General features: G+C 46.2%; 1 protein-coding gene and 1 pseudogene across 2 annotated transcripts in view; one reads left to right on the top strand and one right to left on the bottom strand.

Moving 5' to 3' along the window:
- The window catches only part of ERN1 (endoplasmic reticulum to nucleus signaling 1), a gene marked incomplete at both ends in the record, with an annotated part of 80,766 nt that overhangs the window by 24,831 nt on the left and 32,348 nt on the right, over positions 1-23,587 (bottom strand). Inside the window, 4 exons of the mRNA XM_079725935.1 lie at positions 2,748-2,870; positions 5,009-5,081; positions 6,377-6,449; positions 7,485-7,518. Of these exons, the coding sequence (XP_079582061.1) occupies positions 2,748-2,870; positions 5,009-5,081; positions 6,377-6,449; positions 7,485-7,518 (303 nt within the window). The remainder of the gene's footprint in view (positions 1-2,747; positions 2,871-5,008; positions 5,082-6,376; positions 6,450-7,484; positions 7,519-23,587) is intronic.
- LOC307068198 (large ribosomal subunit protein eL43-like) lies at positions 18,290-18,566 on the top strand (annotated as a pseudogene). Its single transcript has one exon. The product of its transcript is annotated as a large ribosomal subunit protein eL43-like (transcript).

The raw sequence follows: 23,587 nt of genomic DNA on the forward strand, positions 1-23,587 counted from the left end.
TTTTCAAGCTGAATCTAGAGGAACTATAGAGGGTCCAGGACTGATGCCCTAGCTGGAAAAGATTCTCAATGTAAAAAAATGGCCTTAGGGCAAAGATCAGGTTCAGGTGCTACCAGTAAAAAATGGCTTCGGGGTCAAGATCAAATCAAAGATGAGGCTGTAAGACCCTCCTTTGAGGCCTCAGAAAGATTTAAGGTGGTCCTACATAGACCCTCTGCTAAGTTAAGAGGGTTCTAAGAACCATAAGAGTGCTGTCCCATACCTCAAAGTAGAGAGATTTGTGGGTATGGCTTTATATCTAATGGAGTAGACTATAATTTGACACATGGGAAGCCCACAAAGATTTTTAAGGGGGTAATACCAGCATGGACCAAAAAAAACAGAGACAGTCCAAAATGGGGGAAAAAAAAAAGTCCTCTTTATCCCCAACTTTCAATGGACAAGGAACAGATTGAGAAAGCTACAAAACCCTAACTGTTTCTTAAGGAAAAGAAAGGACTTCTCAGAGGGAAGGACCAGGCTGCTGAGAACAATATATTGGGGAACCAATTCCAGAGGGCAAGACTGGGCCCTAATCAAAGAACCTTCCCTGCCTTCAGAGTAGGGGAACCTGAAAACATGTGCCTGGCTGGATTCCAGAATCACTAAGGACCAGTGACTGCTGTGTGTCTATCCTTCCCTCCCTTTTTGAATGGGAGTGTCCAGTGCAACTCTCCTGTCTGTGTCTATGTTGAAGGGGAGATAATGTGTCTCCTTTGATTCACAGGTCTCCAGATCAGGAGCCTTACCCACTTCCAAACCAGATACAGATCACAAGCTGCTGGATTTTGAGCCCCATGCTGTGGCTGGACTTGGGGAGTCTTGGGAAGGGGTGAGTATATTCTGCATATAGGAGGATTGTGAACTATTGCAACCAGAGGGAAGACTGTGGTGGAAGGTCTGGAAAGATCACCACCATCAATGCTCCCCCATCCCTGTACCTTACGTGACAGTCTTCCCACTATGAGGCTGAGTCTATTTCCCCACCCCTTGATTCCGGGCTGGCCCCGTGACTTACTTTGACCAACAGACTGCAGTGGAAGTGAAATTCCAGGACTTCTGAGCCCAGACCTTAGAGGCATTGTAACGTCCACTTTTTTTTTTTTTTTTTTTTGGCCGTGCCTCACCACTTATGGGATCTTAATTCCCAGACCAGGGGTTGAACCCAGGCCCTCAGCAGTGAAAGCACGGAGTCCTAACCACTGGACCGCCAGGGGATTCCCACAATGTCCACTTTTACTCAAGAGGAGAACCCAGCCGCCATGTAAAGAAGTCCAGGCTATCTGCATGGAGCTGAACCAAGGTCCCAGACATCTGAGTGAGCCCAGCCAATAGCCTGTGGAGTGGAGGCCATCCATCCCTGCTGAGCCCATGGAATTGTGAGCAGTAAAATGTTGGTGTTGGAAGCCGCTAAGTTAGGGTGGTCTGTTATGCAGAGACAGATAATGGAAACAACAGGTAGCATTATACGCCCACACACACATGCCACCGGAAGCCAGAGCATAGCCCAATTCCCTCAGACACCACAATTCTACCTGAGAACCAAACAATGTTTATTCCTGGGTGAAGGTGGGACCACTGTAAGGCTTTATTTACAGTGTCCTGCAGTTTCACAGAGACCCCCCCCTGTGATTACAGGAGAGCTCAGCCAGCCTCTAGGGCCCAAGATTATTAGTCTCATTCTTAGAAAAGCACTGTTTTCCACAGCACCTGAAGGAAGGTTCTGTCTCTCTTGTTTTTAAGGCCTTGGCTACCTGAATGCTTAGACCTAAGTTTAGCACTCAGTTGTAATGACTGCATCTTAGGTTTTCTTGCTCGCTTCCCCTTTTAGCTCTATTTTAGCTGTCCATTCCAGTTTTTATGGAGTAGTGGTATAGGTCAGGGGCTGCACATGTGAAACGAGCAAGGCAGGTCCCTGGAGGAAAGGGCCCCCACCCATTCACTCGCTGCAGCCTCTGTACACCTGCTGTGTGTCAGCAATGCGCCAGGTGTGGAGACTCAGCAGGCGAACAAAACCAAGTCCTGCCCTCAGGAAGCTGACAGTCTTAGCAGGGGAGGCAGAAAATACGCACATATGATTTAGAAACACGTAGTGACGAGTGTTGAGAAGGAAGGGGCTCTAGAGGGAGGAGGTGGGAAATGGTGTGCCGAGGAGGGTGCTGCTGATGCCTGGAAAGGGCCACCGATGGGCGGTGTGAACGGCTGTGCGTGCCGATCACGGAGAGCTGTGGTCCCTGGGCGGTGGGGGAGCTGCGAGGCGGGGAAAGGCTTCACGGAGAGGGAGCCTTCTGAGCAGCGCTGGGAAGGAAGAGTGGATGCCGGCCACACAGGCAAGAATGTGTGTACCTGGTAGAGACGGACCCACTACTCCAAGTTTAAAAAAATAGCACTGCTTATTCTGGGACCTGATTGGAAATGTTCAAGTGAGGGAAATGCAGCGGGGGAAGAGGCAAAAGAGGTAGCGGAGGCATCAAGGGGGCTTTGCGGGCTATGGTGCAGTTTAGACTGGAATCCTCAGGCACTGGGGAGCCACTGGGCTGGGGGGCGGCTCTTATAAAGGGGAATGACATGGTAAATCTGTGTGTGGACTAGACAGCTCTGGCCAGCTTCTAGAGAATGAAGCCCGGAGGCAGAGACCCACGGGGAGGCTACTTCAGGTCCTTTTTTGTAGACAGGCAGGTGGTACATGATAAAAGGTTCCTTCTTACCTGTTCGCCCAAGATACAGAAGAGAGGTTGATGGGCAGAGACTATCTGCAAAGGCCGATGACAAAGTCTGCTGTTTCTCCCCGGTCAGGAGGTCAATGACGTACCAGATGTCCTGCTTTTTACCTGCAAGGTCACAAGGACATGCTGTGGTTTACACTCGCCCAATGTGGAAAAAAAACATCCCTGCCAAACTAGCAGCGCAAGATGTTCTCTGCACTGACAGACAGGCCTGAAATTCTTACGACGTCAAACACATTTCTCTGTTGCTCCAAGGGTGACAAGATTAATGGTAATGTAGAGATAATAAAACTTCTTGGACCACTGGGTCTTATAACAACTTAATAACCTAGTCATGGTATAAAAATGTCTCCAAGCCTAATAACGTAATAACTCACAGATTTTATTGCTCTGATGAGTGGCTTTAAATATGAAAAATCTGGCCTGTAAAGGCAATCCTTTTCCCATAGACTAGGATCTATATAAATCCAGAAATGTACCCAGGGGTTTGTCTCCCTGGTAACCATCATTCTTATGTCTCAACATCCCTACTAATGAGCCCTCATGTAAAGAGGATCTACAGTTACTGTTTATAACTCTAATTAGCTGGTACCTGTGACCGGGCAGTAGGGTTGGTGGCAACCTGGTGCTAATGAGGCCAAAGTTATCTCGACCGTGACCCCAGCCAGTAAGTGACTCCCCAGCCACACGCTATACCCCTCCCCTCATTCAGCTGATTAAAAGGTATAAACAGGTGGACAGCATAGCCAAACAACACGATTAGGAAAGCTCAAAGCATATGTACCAATACCTATGGTTATATACACCAGAGCATCCTAGTAATGGCGAGTTCCTAAGAAAGCTGCTTTATAAATACAAGATATTATTACCACTGCAATTTCAAGATAAATACAGCTCCCACCTGAAGGTCAATGCCTTCACCGTGATGCGCACGTTTCTGTTTTGTAAGGCTTGCTTTGTAAGACAAGCCTTGCCTCTTGTGTCTTCCTACCTTATTGGCCAAGTTTCCTATTTCAAGGGACTCTTGGAAGCACAGTACCAAGATGCCAGGAAGATCACAGGGCATTAGAATTTGCTAAAGCTACACTTAGTTCTAACAGAGGTAGCACACGTCCGAAACTTGTCTGTGGATCGCAACTTCCCGTTCTCGAAGACAAATCTTAATATGAAAAAGATCTGAAGACAGAGAGGAAACATCACCAAACAGCTGTGACCAGGATCCCTTTCCATCTGGCTTGGCACCCTTCTGGTTACTTCAAGGACCATCATAGTCTGCATAACTCAGCTACCACTTTAATGGATGGATCGGCCAACTGCCACAACTTTAAATGCACCCTAAGTGATGAACTGCTGGTCAGAGCTGGAAGACCACACAGAAAACAGTGACACAGATGGTGAGAAGATGTTCAGAGGGACCCGGGGCATGGCCCAGAAGACAGAGAAAGCCTGTGTTGATCACTTCCTCTGAATCCCCAGGCTGGGGGCTTCCTCATTCTGAAGGTGTGCAAGGAAGCAAGAGCCCCAGTCTCCTTAGACAAAAACTTAAAATCCAGCTTGGGCCTGCGCTTGAGGCCCAGAAACACACATAAAGCTCCCGAGGCATGAATAGGCAATAAGCACTTTAAGTTCCTCAGAAAGAAAGCTGCTTTATAAATACAAGGTATTATTACTACTACACTTTCAAGACAGATACAGCTCTCATTTGTATTACAAATGCATTTTTATTGACATTTTGGCAGCAACAATGTAAAAGAAAAGCAGCTGATCTGATGCTTTGAAGATGTGACCCCTGTAGGTATGAAGGCAGCTTATCTAAGCAAGCTGTTAAGTGCTGTTTTTAATCCAATATTCTGATAGCAGGAAATACTAAGAAAGCCTTATAATTAATAGGCAGAGCCTGGCTTCCCTTTCTTGGCTCAGACGATGGTATTCACTTTAAATTCCATCCAGTTGCTTCTGGGTACGCTGCAAGTTGCAATCTGTAAATCGCAAGGGTAGGTCAACACAGCAGCTAAAAGCTTGTTAAATGAGTAACCTAATGGTGTCAAGTCTGCTCCCAAGTGGGGGGAACCCTTTCTTAATAGGTCAGCTGATCCTGGCGTGAACCAGCACAACCGAGGCAAGAAAGACCTTTCCCAGAAGGGCCAGCGGGGGAGTGACTCTACACCTCTCTCTCAGACACGCCACTTTCCCAGATTCTGGGGTTCATTTCCAAAAGGGATCAAAGTTTCAGGAACCCTTACCCATGTAGAGAATTCCATCCGAACTTCGGCAAGGGGATGCCTGCACCAACTCTGGGATCGTAAAGGGAAGTTTCTTTAAAAAAAAAAAAAAAAAGGAAAAGAGAAAAAAAAAGTTAACCAAGTCTTGTGCAATTATTACAATTTCACTGGACAGTTTCTGTTACCCAATTCTGCTAAAAGGGGAGGAGCCCTGTTGATGGTAGATGGGAGTTTTCCTAACTGGAAACCAGGGAGAAGGGGCTCCCCAGGCTCCCCTATCCACTTTGGACAAGCCCTCAGCTCCCAGGTTCTGGGCATTATAAACAAGAATTCTTTTACTTGACAAGCCCCTCAAAGTCTCTTGTCCAGAGCGCTCCTGGGGATGACACAAACCTTCTCTGAAAAGACATACATATATGGAGAGTTATACAACCTTTGAAATTCTAAGGGGGGCGGGCAGGAAGAATTGTCCTGTCTTGGAAAATTGTCCCAGAGCCGGCTTGACTGAAAATGCTCCACAGAGAGGGAGTGAGCCATGAGACTATTCTGAAGAGAAGCAGCCTCGGTGCCCAGCTGAAGCCTCGAGGGAAAGGAGAAGTCATCACTCATGGGCAACACAGGAGTTTGAGGCAGGAAAAGAAGTTTTGGTGTTTTCTCTAGCAAATAATTCTCTATTGAGAAACAGAAGAAAATTGGGTCTTTTGGTATTAAAAGGAAGTTATGGTAGGTGCCAGGAAAAGAAACTCAGAGCAATCCACATGTTTCAACTGCATTTCATCATAAAACCGATTCTTCTGAGTCTACAGCTGACATCTGACAAGTTCTTTTGGTTAATGTTTGTTTCAGAATACTTTATTTTTGGAACGTTCTGTGTTCTTGAAACCGTTCCACAGATACCTGCTTCTACGACGCTGTCACCTTTCTCTCCAAGAAAGCAAAGATTTCTCTTGAGCTTTAGTAAACAGAACTTTAAATAACCAATAATGTGGATTTCCCCATCATCCTGATGTTTAAACTAAGCCTTAGGAAAGGAAAAATGCCACGGAGAGGCAGTAACAACTGGGTTTCCCCCAGATGTTTCTGAGGATCAGAAAGTCGTTGCAAGGTTTCCAGTATGGAGCCTGGCGGTGTCTGCTGAGCGCCTCCTGAGTGCTGGCTGAGCCATGAGAACCTGCTGGTCCAGATCAATGTTTCTGAACTCTGAGCTGTACATTTAAAAGCTCACTGAGGAAGCTGTGAAAAGATACTGATGCCCAGGCCCCAATCCAGACCACCTGATTCAGAGTCCCCAGAAATTTTTTTTTTGCTCTCAGGTGATCTCAACGTACAGCTAAACTGAAGGTCAGTGGTCTAGAGCCTCCGGAGTACAAAGCAGCTAAATACACTCACCGTCAGGCCTTCATTATTCTTGCCCCCAAGCGTATACAGGCTGCCATCATTGGGATCTGGGAGGAATGCAGGCCTAGAGGTTAAGCAATAAGTATCAGTGAAAGATTATCGCCCAGGGCACAGAGTAAAATACCAAAGCCATGATTGGTGGGGTGGGGGGAGTGGGGGGTGTGTGTGTGTGTGTGTGTGTAAAACAATTCCACCCACTGCTCTTTCATTTTACCCGCAGATAATAAAATATCCTTCTGGGGCTCTATACTAGAGTGAAAAAAAAGCAACCTATAAAGGAAAACCAGTACAAAACCACAGAAGACTAAATCATCATTCCGTCAAAGCGTCCTGGATGAAGGTAAAATAAGTGAAAAGGACCCAGCAAGTCTGCTTTTCAGTTTCCCAGTCAATTGCATATAGAACTTCAACAATTAATATTTAATAGCATGGCATGGTACGTAAACAGGGAGAACAAATCTGCCTTTGGTGTTCCACAAACATTCATTTTGAGGAGGCAGTAAAAGCAGACTCTGAAAGCTTGACATGAAAAAGAACCTGCCAAGGGGATGGGTCAAGGTCTCATCAGTAGCTTCCCAGGAAGCAGGTTCGAGGTGTTCTTTTGTAAAGTTAACCTGCTAACGACTGAACTACACTCAGAAACCCCTTGCTGAATCTTTCCTCTGATAAGTTTATAGCATCATTTGAAGCTCTTGGAGGTGCTATCCAACTTTTACTCCAAAACACACACTCTAGTAACAGGTCACGTTCCTGTCTCCTCTCCACAGTTAAGCACAGTGAAGAGGGAGAGATCTAAAGACCCCTGGGCCCTCCTGAGGACTTGGGAAGCTTCAGTTCAAAACTCGACTTAAGTTACATCTCAAATAAGCCTTTTTAACAACAGTGCCTTCCCACCCCGCCTCCCAGGGAACTGACCACCTCTCCCCAACACGGGCTTCTTTCTTTCAAAGCACCTGTAAGACCTCCTATGTCTCAATCACTCTCATTCTACCTTTAATTTATGCGTACGTGTACTCCCAGCAGCTAGCTTCGTAAACACTGATGGAATAAAATAGAAGATGCATTAAAGGGAAGTGCTGCGGCAAATCAGAAAACTTACTCTTCCACGTGTGTTGGAACCTGCAGGACTGGATCTGTGCAAAAGAACAACAACAAAGGCACCGTCAGACAGACTCTAAAATATCAAGATTCCTAGAGTTCTCAGGACTAGCTCACAAGATGGACCGATAAACTTATCTACGTAACGTATGTGAAGGCACTTTAGAAAACTCACACACAGAAACACAAATGTAAGCTCTTACAACTGTCGCCGAGATTGGAGAGAGGCCTGAGAGCAGAAGGGAACTGCTGTCAGGAAACGTGCCTCTAACTTGGGGGACGGGCGTAGAAGGAAACACTGGTGACAACCCGCAGTGGACAATGGGTCACAGTGTCACTATCTGACACGTCAAGGACTTCTAAAACCTAAATCATCCCTTGGTCAGATGCCTGTCCTGCTGCTAGATACTCCCATTGGGAAAAGCAAAACTGTGACTTAAGAAGCAATTTGGCTGTTGATGAGAATTTGACTGGATGGTAAATGGTAAATACACGCCTTTGGGGGCAGGAATATGACAATTTTAGAGCCTTGAGTGTTCATTCTTCTTGATTCCCTTCGATCCATTAATTCCATTTCTCGAAAATCTAGTTTAAAAACAACACAAAACGTGGAAAATGCTTTCAGTACAAAGATCCTCACAGCAGCATCACAAATGACCTAACTATTCAGTGATATGGTTACATTATGGACTGTCCACTTGGTAGAAAATTAAGGCTTCTGAAAGGGCTTATAAAGTTTAAAAAACTGTATAAATCTTTATACTGTTATGTTCAGGAGAAAAGATAACATTGTACCTAGAGTATTAATGCAGCTGAGGAGAAAAACCTTCAATATGCATTAAAAAAAAAACCAGATGGAAAGGCCAAAAAAAAGAGTGGGAACTGTAAGTTATCTTTGTTGGAAATAGAAATGACTCCCCCACCTTTTCTATATTGGCCAAATTTTCTACAAAAGTAGGCATTACTTCTGAAATCAGAAAAAAAGTTTTTTTCTCCAAGTCTGTTTTAATATTTGCAATAGTCTAAGTGGCAGAATTTCTCCCTCCCTAGATTCTCCTGGGCACAAATCAAGAGGATGCTCCTGATTCCATGGGGTGGGTGGAGGTGGGACAGAGAGGCCACTGACACTGCTGTAACAGAGCTAAATCCCCAGGCACAAGACCGCACAGCGATGAGGCATTTCCAGCCATCAAGACCCCACAGGCTGTAGGCCACGCTGCCCACAAGTTCAAAGCTGGGGGCGAGGACGGCAAATACTGTGATAGGATTTTGGACACAGGCTCTGCTCATGGTGACAGAGAGCTGTCTAATTCCCTGGGTCAGCCTGGATTCTCAGATGAAGGAAACTCTTTCAAGCCTTATCATCTGTTGACCTTGTTTTACAAGCCCGGCTCTGACACGAAGGCATATGGGTGCTCACAACAACAGAAGCGCACACACCACGTGTGGTCTGTGGGCAGCAAACAAACAATTCATTAAAACCAAAAGCATTTCAGGAAACAGGAGGAACTTTCAGTCAGAAAGCACATGTTTATTGTTCCCATTAATCACCTCTCGGTACACTCTCACAAACAGACTGATGCAAGAGACAGGAAACGAGGGCACACAGCACTCACCCTCCTGAAACAGTCAGGGAGCAATTATAACCCAGTTCCTCCAACGCAGCCCAGAAGCCGTGCACGCCAGGGACAGCCAGAAGGCATATTCCAAAGAAAACACAGTAGTCAAGAGGGCGTCGGTTTTGCTCACTTCAGCCACTTAAAGGTATCGCAGATCAACACAGATGGGGAGGACACTACCAGATCCCAGCCATTCATCAGAAACAAGCCGTGGAGACCAACGGGATTTCCATTCCTGTTCCTGAGCTTATCTTTGCTGGACAGTGTTTGCTCACTCTCAGGGTCTCGTCCTCTGGCGCAGACTTTCCTGGTTTTCTAGAGCTTATTCACTGCTCACCTGACACGGAGGCCTCAGGTCCCAAAGTGTACCCTGCACCAGAAAGGTTCCAGTTAAGACACAGGCTACCAGCAGAAGCCAGAGAAGGATGGGTAGACACCTACATGGGTGCTGAAGAGCCATGCTTTCTCCTAGGCTTAAGGGGACATGAACTCCAGCAGGGGTACCTTCTCATCCACTCATAATATAGGGTCTCCGGAATAAACATCTGCAGAGCCGCAGGCCATGTCACAGCATGACTGTTAACACAGCTCCGATACAGGCAAGCAAATGTGTAACCATGACCTATTCCACACATTTTTTTCCCTTAAAGAATCATCTGAACCTGAGCTTTGCTTTAAAATACTACAGGAAAAAAAAAAACCATATGGGAGGGGGGCAGATAAGACAAAAAATGGCAGCCTGTTGACAAATGTTTAAAGATAGAATTGACAACACTGGCCTGTCATTTTACTGTTCTCTCTACATATGCCTGAAATTTTCCATAACAGAAAAGGTTAAAAGACAAAAATATTTGAAAAGCCAGCAAAAGGCACCATCTGAAAACGTGCACTGAAAGCCTAACACGAAAAAGGAGTTGTTTTGGATTTAATAATGAGAACTGGTATCAGGCAAGATTCTTGCTCTTAAAAAAAAAAAAAAATCACCCATGTGAAAAGGAACAGTGGCCTAACCCTAAGGCTATAAACAAACACTGGTACAAAATAAGGCTCTCTACCTATACGGGACTGATAAGGATAAAAGCCATCTCACAAAGCTGCTTTACTTTCAGAAGGAAAAAAAAAAAAAAAAGGGGGTTACTTTACAAGTATAAAAATGGGTGTTATTCAAGGTAAAGGTAAAGCTATCAGAAGAGGGAAAAAAAAAAAAAGCTGAAATCAGTGTTTGGTCTCAAAGATTAAGACAGAAACAGATCTGCCCACTGCTCCCCTGGGAGCAGCCACTGTGCTCGGTTCCCCTCCAGGGTCCATCCAGCTCAGACCTGAGACGGCACAACCTTTACTCTTGGAGAAACCTGGGTGAGGTCAGGTGACACTCACGGCTCCTGTTTTGTGCTGATCGAATCCTCCTTTTCAATCTGAGGCAGAGATGACTCAAAATAAATGTAAACATCTTGTATCTACAAAAGAAGTGCGTTTTCGTCTTTCCAAGAATACCTTTCTCGCCTTCAGCCTCGATCCCATCCTCTCTCAAACCTCACACCTTCTCCCTCTGCGCTGGACCCCAACCGCACTCTTCACTCTGCTCCCTTCTTGAGCTCTCAGCCCATCGGCAACAACAGCTCTACCCTTCACCCCGCGGGCTATCCCACGTGCTATCCCACGTGCCTGCTGCCCCAGCCCTCGGGCTTCATCCCTCCCCTCCTTGAGTCTCTCCACCTCCTGGCCTCTGTGGTCCTTGCACTGCACTGATTTTTCGCTCACCTCTCCCTCTCTCTCTCCCACCCACTCCTCTCCCCTCTCCTCCCCACTCCCTACTCCAACAGGGAGGAACTTTTCCAGGTTCTCCCCTCAGTTCTCTCCGAGAGCACATCCACCTCTGTAGCTTTAACTATAACCACAGTGGGGAAATTCTAGGTCCCCATCTCTCGAGCTCTTCTTTCTGGACCGACTGGACATTTCCACTATCTCTTGCCAGCACCTCGACCACCACTTGCCCAAGTCACACCCTCCATCTTTCTCTCCAGACTGGTCTGACTACTCTATTTTGTTAACGCCGTTCTCCTAGAAGGCGGGCAAACCTCAAACCGTTCTGTTGACGCTCATTTCTCCGCCAGCACCTACCATCAGAAGCCAAACTCCGTGGTCTATTCCATCATCCTGTTTCCTACTCACAGCATCCCTTCAACATCATTGGAACCCCTTGTCTTTCAAGCGCTCCCTTTTCTCCTAGTCTGTGTGCCCTTTGGGATCAGAAAGACCTATGCTTAAATTCTACTCTGCCAAATCTCTCTGAGCCTCAACTTCCTCATCAGTGAAGAGAAAAAAAGAAATAGAGATAATAACACCAAACTCATGCAGCATCTCCATGTGGATTAAAGAAGGTTAAATATTTGTTAAGACCGTAAGTCAGTGCCTTGATAGAGACTGATCCTTCTAAAGACGTAAATCAGATTATGCTTCCCTGCCACTCACAATCCTTTGATGGGTCCCATCTCACTCAGTAGAGGCCAATGTTCACACTGTGGCCTACAAACCCCACACAATCCCACCCTCCCACACCCACCCCGGCACTCTCCGCTTATCTCCTCCTCACTCTATTCTGGTGAGGAGGAATGCTGGAATGCCATGCGGGAATACAGGGTATTCCTCGAATACTGCCAAGCCTGCCCCTGCCTTGGGGCCCTTGCATTTACTGTTCCCTGTGCCGAGGTCTTTGATCAAATGTCACCATCTCAGAGAGGTCTTCCACGACCATCTCCTACCCCGCCAGGATTCCCTACCCCTCTTCCCTGCTTAACTTTTCTCCATGACACTTACCACCTCCAAAGTACTGTATATTTTGCTTATTTTTTTAATGTCTGACTCTGGCCACTGTAAGATCCAAGGGGGCTGGGATTTATCTTTCGCTGCCTGCTATACCCCCAACATCTAAAACACTGCCTGGCGCACAGGAGCTGCTCAATATATTTACTGCATGGGGCAATCGATAAATGTTCGTTTCCTTCCCACTTCCACTCCTGCCCTGCCTGGATATCCATTGCTGATCACTTCTACAATCCAGCAGCTATGCTCTATCAACCCTCAACCCACAATCCACCTAGCAATCCCCCTTCCTCTCCCCAGGCTTCTGAGCACTGCCGAAGAAAACACTATCATCACTTGTGGAGACACCAAAATATATGTATGGCCAGCTGGGCCCCATGTCAGAGGAGATATGTTTATCTACTTCCTGGTTGGCCTCCGTTCGCCGTTCCTCACAGCTGGTGTTTCGGACCTTCACTCCTTGCCTCAAGGCTCCTTCCCCTCCGCACATGACTCCCCTCTGAGGCACAGGGGAAGTGAGGGGAGCACAGCGGGTTCTCAGAAACTTCCTACCCCTCACGCTCCAGGTTGGTCCAACCCCACCCTTCCCTTCACATCTCTATAAAAGGACGTTTTCACCTTCATGTTCACACTCACACATCTAAAGCCCCCAGACGGTATCCTGTCTCCAAGGATCTTCAAATCCTTCTGGCTACCTCCTTCCCCTCTGCCTACAAACACGCCAAACCTCTGGGGTCCCCTTGCCTCCTTTGTACACGTTCCCCGTTCTCTCCTAAATGCATCCACTGGAAGTGTACAGTTTGACAAGTCTTTTTTTTTTTTTTTTTGGGCCATGCTGCACGGCTTGTGGGATTTTAGTTCCCCGACCAGTAATCGAACCTGGGCCCTTGGCAGTGAGGGCACAGAGTCCTAACTACTGGACCACCAGGGAATTCCCTCGATGAGTCTTGAAAAACATGCACATCCACGTAGCTACCCTCACGATCAAGATACAGAATATTTCCATCACCCTGAAACATCTTCTCATATCCCCTTAGATTTAATACCCTAACCCCCACCCCAGACACCACTGACAGATCTGTTATGTTTGTTCTAAAATTTCACAAATGGAATTCATACAGGAGGTTCTCTTTTCTGTCTGGCTTCTTTCTTTCTGCATCATGTTTCTGAAATTCACCCATAATGTTGAGTGTATCCGTTTGTTCTTTTTTGTTGCTGAATAGTACTCCACTGTATGGGCATACCATCCATTGTTTATCTGTTGATGGATGTTTGGGTCATTTCCAATTTTTGGCTGGAAAAACGTGAATAAAGCTGCTAGGAACATTTGTGTACATGTCTTTGGACCTATATTTTCATCTCTCTTGGGAAAATACCTGGGAGTAGAATGACTGAGCCATACTGTTTACATTTGACTTGACAAGAAACTGCCAAACAGCCCTCCAAAGGGGCTGTACGATTTTGCATTCCCACCAGCAATGTGTAAGTTGCCTAGAGTTTTTTATCTTTAAAAAAAAATTTTTAACACACAAAAATCAATTGATAAACATGTTGACATCAAAATTAAAAACACAGTATCATATACAGTTCTTTAAAAAATACTTAGATGTTGGGCCTCCCTGGTGGCGCAGTGGTTGAGAGTCCGCCTGCCGATGCAGGGGATACGGGTTCGTGCCCCGGTCTGGGAGGATCCCATATGCCGCGGAGCAGCTGGGCCCGTGAGCCATGGCTGCTGAGCCTGTGCATCCGGAGCCTGTGCTCCGCGGCGGGAGAGGCCACAACAGTGAGAGGCCCGCGTACCACAAAAAAAAAAAAAAAAAATACTTAGATGTAAATCAAACAAAAGAGGGACAAGACTTATATGTTGAAAGCTTCAAAATGCTGATGAGAGAAATAAAAGATCTAAAATGCAGAGACATACCATGTTCATAGTATAGAAGATTCAACATAGAAAAGATACCAATTCTTCCCAAACTGATATACAAGTATAATGCAATTCCTATCAAAATTCCAGAAAGATTTTTTTTAAACATCTTTATTGGAGTATGATCGCTTTACAATGGTGTATTAGTTTCTGCTGTATAACAAAGTGAATCAGCTATACATATACATATATCCCCATATCCCCTCCCTCTTGCGTCTCCCTCCCACCCTCCCTAACCCACCCCTCTAGGTGGTCACAAAGCACCGAGCTGATCTCCCTGTGCTATGCGGCTGCTTCCCACTAGCTATCTATTTGACATTTGGTAGTGTATATATGTCCATGACACTCTCTTCGTCCGTCCCAGCTTACCCTTCCCAGTCCCCGTGTCCTCAAGTCCATTCTCTACGTCTGCGTCTTTATTCCTCTCCTGCCCCTAGGTTCTCCAGAACCTTTTTTTTTTTTTTTTTTTTGCCTATAGTTTTTAAAATGTTGATTCCTAGGTCTTTCCCCCAGGAAGTTGATTCTGTAGGTAGAGCCAGGGAATTTGAATTTTTAACACATGTGAGGTAATTCTGATGCTGAGCCATACAGGGAAACCAATGCTCCGCATCCTCTGTTTCACCCTCTCACTTTCCATACCTTTCTCAAGGCACTGCTCTCTGGCCCCTACCCTCAGGATAAGGTCAAAACTGTCAGTGTCAAGTTCCAGTGGCTGAGCCTAATAAACACTGACAAATCCTTCTCATTAGGTCTCCACATGACATCTGACAACATTCTCCAGTGGAGCCCCGACCCGGTCCCACTTCCAACTGCTTATGGAGTCTCTCAGCCCCAGAACCCGTCATCCATCCTGAATCTGCTCCTCCTTTTGAATCCCCCAGATCGGTTCGTTGACCACACTTCCACCCGGTCACACAATCTGGAACCTCAGAGTTCTCCTGACTTCCCCCACTTCTCTTAATTCTAACCCTCTCCCATTCAATTAGATCCTGAGTTTTATAAGATTAGACCTACTAAACGTTTCTCAAAAATCTAGGTCCTCCTTTTCCTCTCCTTCACCAAAATGTGGCAGTCACCACTTCCCACTGGCTCGACGTCAGTCTCCTAACCAAGCTCCCCGTCTCGGACCTCTGCCCCTCAGACATGCACTCCACCCACTGCCCAAGGGCTGACAAAGGCAAATCTGTTCTTGTCTTTCCTCCATGTAAAATCCTACAACGGCTCCCCTCTGCCGACTGAATACATTCTATCTCTGTGGCTCAGGTCAGAGGTTCCCAAACTTTGTTGGTTCACAGCACCCTTAGTGTCTCGGTAATTTCTTCACAAGGCCCGAGGCCAAAATGGTTCCATTTATTAAGTGGTTAGGTCCAAATGACTTAAGTATTTAGGGCCTCGCAACGTAGAGGCCATGTGGAAAAAAATAATACTACACGTAAACTGAAAGAGAAATGTTTATGTCATTCTTAACCATAATTACTCACTAGTGGGATGTGTGTACCTGTTGGGCGCTGCACATATCCCAAATCTTATACTCCTGTTAGACACAGCCACGCTCATTACCATTCCATGTTGATTTTCATGTAGTATTTGAATTGTATCACAGCGACAGCCCAAAACTCAGCTGTGCAAAGACACATCCTTGAAAGGAAAGTAGCGCAATCTAATGTTGAAAGTACTAACTACCTCAGGCGTGGTGTTTGACACTTGTGGAGTACTGCTGTATTTCTCTTAAAAGTTTAAAACTAGCTGCAGTGCCTCGAGAGCTCACTGTGGCTCCCAGGGCCCCTTAGCACACAAAGGAACCACAGGCCTTAAGCATTCAAGGCTCTGTAAAACCTGGGCCCAATTCTTCCTCATCACATCTCTTCCCCAAACTCAGCCCATGCTGTCATGTCAGTCTCTGTGCTCACCATTACCTGCCCCAACTCCATCTATCTACCTCTGCTTGTCCTTCAAATGCCCCTTTCTCCAGGAAATCAGAAGCTGAACGCCTACCGCACTTGGTATGTTCTTTTTTTCTTTTGGCTGCCACGCAGCTTGTGGGATCTCAGTTCCCCGACCAGGGATCAAACCTGGGCCTCCTGCAGTGGAAGTGTGGAGTCCTAACTACTGGACCACCAGGGAATTAATTCCCTTGGTAAGTTCTCATGATGCACTTACCACATTTCTCAGGTGACAGGCACTTAATTGCATGTGGCCTCTCTGGTTCTAAAAAATCTGGGGGCTGGATTGAATTTTAAGCACTTTGTAGGGCAGGGACTATCTATTTTGTTTCTTGTGAAATACATACGGGAAAGTGCCTGGGGCTTATGACAGTTCAATGAATAATCAGAGCTTGAATTGCCCCGGTCTTTGTTCCCCTCATACTTAGCAGGTAATGCTGTCTGCAGAATGAAAGGAAGTCGATAATTTAAGATATCCAATACTGCGTGTGGGATATAATCATTTTGATAAGTTTATCCTAACGAGAAGGACTTTTCCACACAGAAACCTACATGATAAAAGCTAAAAAGAACTGCCCAGGTGTAGCTCCGTTTGTTCACTCACATTTAAAAATTACTTAAATTTATGGGAAAAAATGATATGGCATTTGCTTCAAAATGATGGGGGGAGGGGGACGTCATGTGTGGATCATCACTGAAGCTGGGTGGCTGGGTGCATGCGGCTTTCTTACTATTCTCTTTACTTTTGTGTGTGCTGAAGTTTTTCTAAAATGAAAAACAATTTTAAGAAGAGAACCATAAAAAAAAAAAAAAGGAGCTATTTAAGGAATACCCTTCCAGGGGGTTGAAAAGAAAGGCCTGTTCTTCCTGCCCGCCCTCAGCTGTAGTATATATCTTGAGAGCCTGATCCTACAATGTCACAGGGCTGGAAGAGAGAAGAGAAACCCAGGGGATGAGCAAGAAGGACCCTGTCAGCACTATTTCAGGCTTCCCTAAACACAGAAAAATGCCTCTGATGAAGTCAACCACAATTTAAATAATTGTCTCAAACCGCAGTTTGGGACCAACAGCCCCTCTCTGGAGGAGACTCTGGGCACACTTACTTTCACGTAGGAAGGAATACGATTGCTTTGATTACAGAAGCTGCCAGAACAGGCTGCCCATTTGACTGGAGCTCAAGGGGCCCTACGAGATCATTCCCTTCCCTCCCCTAGATGAGCATCGATATTTCTGGAACACACTGCTTCTCCGCAGGAATCTAGATGGGCACTGGCTTCACTGCCCTGCTTCTCCTCACCTCTTCTTTCTAAAGCACAACCGCCCAGCTGGCCCCAACACACCTGGCATTTAAAACCAGCTGCCTCTCTGACCGGGAGACCTCTCCAGGTACAAGTAAGATGTCGTGACACAGCTAGAAACTCTGCAAACCAGACCCTTCCAAGTGCACCTCCAGCAGCGACCAGAAATGTTTTGGGTTGGCCCTCCTGAAAGGTATTTAAGGACCAAAAGACCACAAATGAAGTCCCAACGGCTTTGACGCTCCCTTTAAGCATCCCCGTACGCCAAATATTTGAGAGCCTTGTTCCTTCTGCGAACAAAACGAAAAAGGTGGTTGCATGGTAGGGGGTGAGACCTTGGAGAAGAAAGGGGTGGAAACTTTGGGAGGTGGTGTGGTGGGCACTAAGGAGGGAGCAGCTGGAGGCTTCTGAGAAGAAGAGAAACGTGGTACAAGTCTCTGAAGGAAGGGGAGACAGGCAGGCACCAGGGGACACAGTGGATGAGACAGAGAAGAAGGAGGAATCACAAAGGGTAGTGGGGAAGGCAATGCCATAACCCCAGTAAGAAGGTCTGAGCCAGTGGGGGCAGGGGAGGGTGGTGGGCAGGAACCAAACAGGAGGGGAAGAAAAATATCAACAGGACTTTGTCCTGATCAGAAAAATGAATTGCAGGAAAGGAATGAGTTAAAGAGGACGTGGAGATTTTAATCCGAGCTGATGGTGAAACCAGATCGGTTCGTCTGAAGGCAAAAACTGCCATTTCCTCAAGAAAATGCTTAAGGGCCGAATACTGTTTTCTTATAAAACTTATTGGTAGAAACAAGGACACACACACACACACACACACACACACACACACACACACACACACACACACACACACACACACACACACACACACACACACACACACACACACACACACACACACACACACACACACACACACACACACACACACACACACACACACCCGTAACTCAAAACGTAAGTCTCCCCAATATGGTTCATGCACTCCAGTGAACCAATCAGGGAATCCTCATTTCCTCCCTCCAGAGGGAAGGAACTTTGGTTACCTGCGCCTTGAACACCCCTTAAAGTTGTTAGGTCCAAGTTGTAAGGTGGCAAGTCTCAAATGTTCCTCGAAGTTCAGCTTTCTTGAGGACAGCATTTAAAAATAGACATCTAGCTCTCTGGGCTCGGACCTAGGTTACGGCGACATGGCTAAATGCACCAAGAAGGCCGGAATCGTGGGTAAATATGGGACCCCTTATGGTGCCTCCCTCAGGAAAATGGTGAAGAAAATTGAAATCAGCCAGCACGCCAAGTACACTTGTTCCTTCCGTGGCAAAACCAAGATGAAGAGACGAGCTGTGGGCATCTGGCACTGTGGCTCCTGCATGAAAACGGTAGCTGGCGGTGCCTGGACCTACAATACCACCTGCCATCACAGTAAGGTCTGTCATCAGAAGACTGAAGGAATTGAAGGACCAGTAGAAGCACCACCATTTGAAATGTTGCTAGCCTATGATGCATGGGTTAATTTATGTAACAAAAATAAATAAAATAAAATAAAATGGACATCTAATCAGAAGCTCCTAAAATCCACAGTGAAATTCCAAATCTCTTCAGAACTGGGGGAAGATGCTATGAGTTTTCTTGCAGGGTAATCTCTGTAAGTCACCAAATGTCATGTGTGACAAAGACGATCCTGTAGAAATACCAACGTAATCTGAAAAACCACCCATACCAAAGGCTGTCAGACTCCATGGTCTTACTCATCCTCACCTCAGCAGAAGTAACTCAGACCTAAAAAAGCACACTGCATGCTATAACCAGCTGTGAAGGAGTTAAAACTATAACCAAGCGTGAAGGAGGATAAGACAATTTAATGCTTGGGACTATGCCCCAGTGCCTCTCAGGATGTCACTAACTTCACAGAATTCATTCTTGAGCCATGGGAGTGTTCATCCAAAGATGAGCAAGAGGACGGTAACTAAGTCACAGTCAAAACTGGCCTTTTATTGTGTGCTTCAACATTCCCAACTGTATTCCGATACATTCCAAGCAATGCTGCAAAGAACACCCGCTGGAGCTGAAACCTATGCTACTGTGTGTGATGACTGCTATTTATAAGCCCCTCCGTGCGGTGAGACGTATTATTCTGAAGCAAATCCCAGGTGTGTGGGGGTACAGAGAAACGAGACTGGGTACCAGCTGGTGCTTACTGAAGCTGAGTAATGGGTACAAGAGGCTTCATTATGTAATTATCTCTATGTTTGTATGTGTTTAGAATCTTTCATGATAAAATATAAAACACAAGAAAGAGAAAGAGAGAAAATACTTTTTCAAGAGACTCAAAAGCAGAAACAGGCCTCTCTCACAGCCCCTCTCAAAAACTTAATTTTCAGCCCTCTGAAACAATGGAGAACAAATAAACACCATTTTTTGTGCTTAAGCAATGAGGGAGAAAGGTAGTGATGCATATCTTAAGCCTAGAAAATTCCTTAAGAGAAAACAGGTTAGAACTACTAATGAAAAGTCATCCCTTTCACAACCTCCCCTTCTCATGTTGCCCTCACACCTCTGAGGGCAAATCTCGGACTCTTCAGGGGAACGTGTCCACTGCCTGAAGGACAGGACAGAAAACCAACTGCAGAAAGTCACAAAAAGCCATGTGCAACTCAAGATCAGAAACTGGAACTGGAAACTTCCATGACAGTACATCCTGAGGAGGCAAAGCCCAGCTTCACCTGTTTCTCCGGGTTCCCTGGGACCTGAGTCAGTGTTGGGTGTCTCAGAAGTCTACTAGAGCATCCCTTGCTGTCCAGAGACCCCACCCTCAAGGAATTAGAAGTCCAGTAGGAAGATAAATGTAAAAAAAAATTCACAGCAAGCAGGAAGCGTCATAAGAGAGGCTTCAACGAAGTGCCTCCGGAGCTCGATGAGGGAGGCTCTCACCCTGCAGGAGTCCAGGAGGTAAGATGTGAAGGGGGTCTTAATGGATAAACAGGGGCCTGCCCAACACTGCAGGCTGCTGGCAGGGAAGGGACGTAAGCAAAGGCCCGATGTCTCCGAGACCTGGAGAGGATATCGTGGTGGCAACAAGCAGCTGAGGCTGGAGAGGGGTGAGAGCCCGACTGGGAAGGGCCTTGCACGTGTGCTAAGGAGCTTAGACTCCACCCCAGGGTCAGGGCTTCGCAAACTAACTGTGGTGAGGGGCCAGCTGTTGAAAATTCCAACCCACCATGGATGAGGCTAACGCTCCCTTTTTGTACTTCTCGTGGACAAGGAACAGGGGTGGGAAGACCACACTTGGAGTAGCACTGCTACAGACAACACCAAGCGCATTTCAGCAGGGGGTGCAGCACGGTCCAAGTAATCTTTCTAGAGGGTATGTCCAAGGGCTGCGTGCTGGGTGAATGGGAGCATAAGGCAGGCAGCAGGGATGGCGGTCAGGAAACTGTTACGTGGATCCAGGAAGTGGATGTCGAGAGCGGGGCCGAGACACTGAAAAGGGGGACAGGGAGAAGTAGTCAGATCTGGGAGCCCCTTCATGAGTCCAGGGGACAGGACGTGGTGACCAAGGAGCACAGTGTCACTCTTTTCTAGCCTGGGTGCACCATGACCATCAGCACAGGTAGGAATTATGAAAAGAGGCACATGGTTTTAGAAAGTCATGTGGGAAGATTTTCTTCAAGTTTCAAATAACTAATTTTGTTTTAATCCTTCCCTCATAAGAAATCTCCGGGACATCTCAGGAGTCTAGACCTGTCTGGCTGGGAGAGCAGCATATTTTTATAGTTAGTAAAGAATGGTTCTAAATTAGACCCAGTCTGGGACTTCCCTGGCTGTCCAGTGGTTAAGACTCCGCGTTTCCAATGCAGGGGTCGTGGGTTCGATCCCTGGTTGGGGAACTAAGATCCCATATGCCACGCGAAGCAGCCAAAAAAATAAGTAAGTAAATAACTAACTAAATAAACTAGGCCCAGTCCTCCATACCTACTATTACTGGAAAGGAGACTGAAGGGAATGGGAGTGGGGTTGCTACAGAATAAGCTGCAATTTGATGAAGATTTGAGAGTCAAACTTAGCATTAACTAGTATTCCAAGGGGAGCGTAAGAAGCCCTAAACCAGCCGTGGCAATACCGAAGAAAGTCCTTTAACTCCACCAAGCCAAGGCAAGCTTTGTAAAATGAATCTAACACAAAACGTGACAGCAACATTCTCAGTTTGTATTTGGGCTGGGAGTGCAGCAATGAAACACACTCAGCCATGTTCACTGGTGACATTTCAGAGACAGACAGTGGTGCTGCTACAGTTACAAAATCACAGCTTAGAAAGATCACACCTAAGGTAAAATGCCAGGACTCAAATTAGTTTCTGAAAACAAATAAAACTCGTTTTGTGTACTAAGTGTAGTTTGCTGCTGTGGTGTGAGAAATATCCATTTCTGGGAACAGTGACACATGTTTGGTTGAGGAACAAAAGCACCTGCCAAAACCACTCTGTAGAAAGAAAAAAAAAAAACACTCCCAGTCTGTTGGCCCCTGAAAAGAGTAAACAGTTAGGAAACCATGAAGTGGAATAACAGGTATATATTCTACAGAACTCCAGTTTGATGACTTAAAGGGGTCTGTTTGCATCGGCAAGTTTCTTCCATTTGAGTTTGACTCCCCCACTGCCACTCAGGGCCAAGCCCACGTCCTCCCTGGCCTGGACCAGTGCAGTAGCCTCCACCTGGCCCTGTCAGTTCAGCCTCAACACAGCACCTGCTGATCCTGTAAAGTAGAGGCCAGGTGTCTTAGCCCAGGCTGCCATAACAAAATACCATGGTCTGGGTGGCTTCAACAACAGACATTTATTTCTCACAGTTCTGGAGGCTACAAGTCCAAGATCAGGGTGTTGGCATGGCTGAGTTATGGTGAGAGCCCTCTTCCTGGCTTGCAGACAGCTGTCTTCTCACTGTGTCCTCATGTGGTGGAGGGAGAGTGAGCTCTGGTCTCTTCTTCTTCTTATAAGGGCACTGATCTCATTATGGGGGCACCACCCTCATGATCTCATCTAAACTCAATCACCTCCCAAAGGCTCCACCTCCAAATACCATCACATTGAGGGGGGTTAAGGCTTCAACATATGAATGTGGAGAGGACACAAACATTCAGTCCATAACACCAGGGTATATCACTCTTCTGCTCAGATTCCTCCAATGGCTTTGAAAAAAACAACATCCTTAACACCAGCCACCAGGCCCTATACCTGTGGTCTCCTTGGAGAGGGCACTGCTCGACAGGCAGTGCTCAGGAAATCTGTGAGGGCATTTCTTGGTGGTCCCAGAGACTGGGCCCTCCTGGTGGGGGGCCAGGAATCCTAGGTAGCCCTGCAGAGCTGAAAAGTGCCCCATATCTGCAGGCTGTTCTTATGTACTGCCAGACACTCACGTGGGCCAAAAACCTTTAACAATTATCTGGGTGTACAACCTACACTGCTTTATATAGGAGCACAAAAGCACTTTTTGCACAAGTTTACACAATGAATCTTCTCAAAATGTGACTACTGTATAAATCAAGTAGGGATGTACTTCTTTTGTTTGGAATATTATGAGAATTGTTCACCATCTTGGAAATCCGGCCACCATCCTAGTCTGCATTTTTCTTAGTCGGTGTTAACGGGTACAGCATTCAATCACAGGTGGAGTGTCGGTATGTATCAGTATGTGTCTGAGCCTTTACATGTTAAATTACATACATGTAATTAAAAACTACTTTCTTATTATTTCAGATTACCAGTTGGGTAACATTTTTCTTTTTAAAACTGTGTGCATATGTAGGTTACTGTCTATAAATTGTGTTCCAGGCAGTGGTGGGGACAATAAATATTCTGAGGGGACAGGAAGGCCGGGGGAGGGACAAATTAGGAGTATGGGATTAATAGATACAAACTACTATACATAAAATAGATAAGCAACAAGGATATACTGTATAGCACAGGGAATTATACCCAGTATCTTATAATAACCTATAGTGGAATATAATCTGAAAAAAAACCTGAATCACTATGTTGTACACCTGAAACTAACACAACACTGTAAGTCAACTGTACTTCATACATACACATACACACACACACACACACACACACACACACACACACACACACACACATTCAGTAAGGGAGCACTGCATCCCTAACATGACTGGCCTCCCAGTTCCTCTCTTACTCCTCTCCTTCCTCCCCTCACTGTACTCCAGCCACTCCTACTTCTCTGCCCTTCCTCTCCCTGCCAAGCACATCCACCTTTGCCCCCCGCAACCCATGCCTTCTGCCTAAAGACTCCCCTGCCCCCTAGGGTTCTTGCTCAATGGCACCTTCTCAGTGGGGGTCCCAGTTTTAAATTGCATCCCTGCCCACCCCACCTCAGCCCAGCTACCTGGCACTCCATGTTCCACTTCCCTGCTTTCCTTTCCTCCACAGCTCTTATCACCACTATGTACGTTTGTTTTTAAACATCTTTATT

Source organism: Hyperoodon ampullatus (genome assembly GCF_949752795.1).
Source record: "Hyperoodon ampullatus genome assembly, chromosome: 19".
NCBI lineage: Eukaryota > Metazoa > Chordata > Mammalia > Artiodactyla > Ziphiidae > Hyperoodon > Hyperoodon ampullatus.